The 4,763-nt window shown below is 31.8% G+C and overlaps 1 protein-coding gene across 1 annotated transcript in view; it reads right to left on the bottom strand.

Moving 5' to 3' along the window:
- LOC105176028 overlaps nucleotides 1,225–4,763 on the bottom strand; it is a 5,759-nt gene continuing 2,220 nt past the window's right edge. The window contains exons 3-4 of the mRNA XM_011098701.2: nucleotides 1,434–1,510; nucleotides 1,225–1,297 (exon numbers count right to left, since the gene is read on the bottom strand). Of these exons, the coding sequence (XP_011097003.2) occupies nucleotides 1,225–1,297; nucleotides 1,434–1,510 (150 nt within the window). The remainder of the gene's footprint in view (nucleotides 1,298–1,433; nucleotides 1,511–4,763) is intronic.

Raw genomic sequence — 4,763 nt, 5'->3', positions numbered from 1 at the left:
TCTAAAATAACTTAGGTTTTTTAACCTTTATTTTAATCCAATATACCTTTATTTGTTGACAAGTCGAGGATTTAGTTATAAATTCAACTACATTCTTTTTCATTGTTTGCTACTAGTACTATATAAGGTCTTAGATTGCAGCATAAGTTTAAATTTTATTTATTTATTTATTTAACAGTATTATGATACATCGCATATGGTGTATTGGAGATTTCCTACATGATTTTCAGGTATAACCCTTCCATATCATGTACACAACGACTCACTATTACCCCATCTATCCTTATGAAATATTTGGTTTCTTACTGAATCAGTTTCTATTTCTTTTTTTATACACCAAGACTTATCCATGAATAAGGACCTTATCAGTTAGTTTTAAACTCAATATCTATTTCTTTATATCTTATCAATATAATTTCAGCAAAGCTATCATCCTTAAATCCAAGTATCTCTAGAATATATTGGCATTACAAAACTTATTGAGCACCAACAATGTCATCTCATATATCCAGTGCAACCGAAGTTCAAATCATATTTTAAGGTATCCTAATAATAGTAGGTACGTGAAATTTAGTTGATAAACAATTAATTTCAAGACATTCATTGCAAATCGAACATCAATTCTGTCAAATTATGACTCGCCAAATTAACTAAGGTGCTTGGACTCTTCCTACTGAAAGTATAAGCTACTTATTCGTCTTCTCATGACGATAATCAACTAGTACAATCTTAGTACTTTAACAATTCTATCCACATACTTTAGATCAGGTTCAACTCTTCCTAAGTCAAAATATATTTCAAACTCTCACGCTCATTGAAAATATGAAATTTTTTCCATACAAGTAATGTCTCTAAATATTTAATGCATGCACAGTTGCTGCTAATTTCAAATTATGCATGGGGTAATTTAACTAGCGGATCCTTAAATAGCAAGATGCTTACGCAATTACATTTTCGTTTTGCATCAATACTCTCCCTAAACCTTATTTTGAAGCATCAATATATACCACGGATCCATCACTACCAGATGGTAAAATCAAAGTCATATTGACGCCAATTCTTTTCTTTAACTCATCAAAATTTTGTTGCCACTGCCCGGTCTAGTGAAAACGACCCCCTTTATAATAACTTTATTAGATGTCCGACAATTGCGGAGAAATCATCAACAAATCACTTATAATACCTAGCTAGTCAGAATCTCTGAACTTCATTCTTCGGTATTCTTCATTCCCTAATAGCTTTCACCTTTGTAGGATTAAGCATAACCCCATCTCCAGATATCACATCTTCTAGAAAACTATCCAATTCAACCAAAATCGCACTTACTTAGCATACAATTCATTCTCTTTCAGGATCTGCAACACTATTTCCAAATAATCTTCATCTTGTTCTAAACTCTTTGGATACAATAAGATGTCATCTATAAGAACTACCAAGAAGTAACCCAAGTAGTCTTGAAATTAATGTTCGGCTCATCAATGTCATGAATGCCACCAGTGCATATGTTAATCTGAAAAAGCATTAATAAAAGCTCAAAATGATTGCAACGAGTGTGAAAAGTTATTTTAAGTATATGCTTCTCTGTTATCCTTAATTGTCAATAGTTAATCTTTAGATGTTTTTTTTTAAAAATATTATAGCTCCTACTGATCTAGCAGATCATCAATTTTTCATAATATGAACAGTTTGTTTTTTCTGTTTTACAATTTTTCAAAAATTTTAAACCAAGAATCGATATGATTATAGGTCATGAGTACATAAAGGACTAAGCCCTCATTTACTTTGGATGATTAGTCATGATATCATGACTAGTCATCCCTTATTTCTTGTTTACTTGAACATGGCCCGGCCCGTGATATATGCATGAAGCCCGAAAATAATTACTATTAAGTTGTGATTGAAATTCAGATTTGCAGTGTATTAATGTGGTATGCCAAGCTATCATATTTTGATTAAAAACTGAATCTGAATTTTGCCCTCAAATGTCATAGCAATTTACCATATTGTCCCCACTTGTACATAAAATAACAAATCAACGTGCTGATGAAAGGAGATTTCTTGAAGAAAGAAACACAAACCTCACAAACTCTCCATCTTTGAAGAGGAGACGACAATGGCAACCGAGCTAAAATCCTGACGAATGTGGCTGTTTTAAAAAAATACAGATATTCTACTCTTCCATTTGCTATGTTCTACCTTGCTGCTCGATTTTTGAAAGAAACATTCTATTGTTCTGTTTATAAGAAAGAAGGCGGTGAGGGAGGTGGAGGAGGCGCAGTTGGGGGGGCGACAAGGGGCCTGAGGTGGCGGTGAAGGTTTGGATTTTTGGCAGAATTGGGGAGGGAGGCGAGGAAGGGGTTGACGGTATTAGGGGGGTAGGGAAGTCGTGGAAGCACGTGCAAATGGTGGCGGTGGAATCACGTGGGGAGGAGCGGTGGTGTTGGGGGAAATGGTGGTAGTGGAATCAGGCGAGGAGGGGCGGCGGCGGCGGCGGCTGATGATGAAGATGTAGGGCAGAAGTAGAATAATAAATAATAATAGAAAATATATTGTATATTATTACTAATTTTGTTATTAAATATATATTTGATTATTATATTGTATATAGTTTATTAATATTGTTAAATTTATATAATAATATTATTTTTATGAAGATGAATTGATGGTGAAGGGAAAAATGATATAGATATAAGATTTATATATAATAAAATTTAAATAGTTTTACATATTTTATATTTTGTGATGAGATTATGTGATACTGATATTTTTGTCCTATTATGGGGTATTCTTTTTAATTACATATTTTATCTCTTATAATAGCTACAAAAATAAATACAATATAAAATTATCACACAATGATCATTCAATTATTCATACAAAGTAAATAAAAATATTAAATTATCATCTTATTAAATATCCCAATATTAATCATGAAGTTATTAATCCCATCAAGAAAAGTAAAGGAGGCCTAATAGGATTATTGTTGAGAAAATTATAAATTTGGTACCAACATATAGGGTGACTTGAAATATTAGCCCATATTTCTTTTAACTGTCAATGTTAGTCCTATACTTTAAGAAAACATTGCAAAATCTTATTCTAACAGTCCCATTGTGAAAAATTAACAAAAACACTTTTGGCCTCGTGTGTGTATCATATCTGGCGTGACCGCAACATCAGGCGATTTGATGGAGTATATAGAGATATACGCACTGTGGGTGCGCTAATGGTTCGAGATGTGCAGCGGATGATTCTTAGTGTAAAATTACCTACTGTTATTAGCACTTGTGCGCTTTACCGCTTATGGCGGATTCCTTGGCCTGTCGAGAAAACTGTTTAAATTAATCAAGTTGTATTGTACTATTATACCTTTTTTACTTAATGAAAATTACGTTTACCGAAAAAAATTAACAAAAAGTCACGTGAATTACACGTGGCAGTTAGTTTACTGGCTGAATGGGTTGTGACAACCTACTCAGACAATTTTTACGACTAAGAGGGTGTTTGGCTGAACTTTTTTAGAAAATCTTATAAGCTCCTAAAGCATCTTATAAGCTGTTTTGGGAGTTTATAAAATGTTGAATCTTATTTTAAATATAAGCTCCTAAAGTGTTTGGATAAAATAAGATATTGAAGCTTATAAGATGTGAACTGTTTTTTAAAAGAGCTTATAAGATCCAAAACATTTTATTTTGAGATCTTATAAACTCTTTTTAAAAAAAAAAAATGTCAAACACTTTATTGGAATTTATAAGGTCTCTAACGAATTATAAGATATTCTGAAAAGCTTATAAATTAGCCAAACACCCTCTAATATTGCATACCACCCTCCATTTTGATACCAAATTATCTTAATTTTGGGATCATAATTTGTAATTTTCTCATAATTATATGTATAGAAAAGCGATGATATAACAATAAAAACAATGAACATAAATCAGGTACTATCATTAAGAACAAAAGAAAAATGCAATAAAACGTGGCCTTTCTGTCATTTTATTTTTACGGTAAAACTAACTTTTTCAACGTTTTTTTTCCTGTACATACCATGTAAACACAATACTTATTCCCACTATTTTTTTTTCCATCTATTAGTCCATCGAAATATACAATTTATTAAATTTTCTTTTCATTATTAATTTATCCTAACTGTCGAATGATTTATTTGGGGCCCCACACAAAAATATAAACGACCCCTTATTTAATTGAATTTTTCATAAAGAAACAAAAATGATTATAATATTTGAAATAAAGAGAGAAAACCCAAAATTAAAAAGAAAATAATAATATAAAAATAAAAAATTAAGAAAGAGAAATTATGAAGGGAAAGGGAGACGAAAAAAAATATAATCAGCTAAAAATAATCCATTGTTTAAGAAGGTAGTATTGCCACTTGAGATAATGGTAATAAAGATAGAAGTTAGTAGGTGAAACTAAATAAACAAATACCAATTATGACATCAAAAGAGTTCCGACCAAATACTGGCTTCAAAATCCATTGACAGCGTGTATGAGTGAGTGTTTGCGTCTGTTGAAAAGACAAAGAGAGTTCCGACTAAAGAAAATCTCGTCTCCAACCACAAAAAACAACAACAATCAGGACATATCTACCATCTCCTCCTATCATTCTGGATGAACAACTGACTCCACATCTTCAACACTAACAGAATGACGGTACAAATCACGTGTAAAGCTCGTAGTGGTATCAAGAAAATAGAGTATGCATGACATTACACAGCAACATAAGAACATCGCCACCGGCC

The sequence above is a fragment of the Sesamum indicum genome, linkage group LG13 (genome assembly GCF_000512975.1).
Source record: "Sesamum indicum cultivar Zhongzhi No. 13 linkage group LG13, S_indicum_v1.0, whole genome shotgun sequence".
Lineage (NCBI taxonomy): Eukaryota > Viridiplantae > Streptophyta > Magnoliopsida > Lamiales > Pedaliaceae > Sesamum > Sesamum indicum.
The sequence above is the reverse complement of the archived record's forward strand: the minus strand, read 5'-3'. Positions and strand labels throughout refer to the sequence as shown.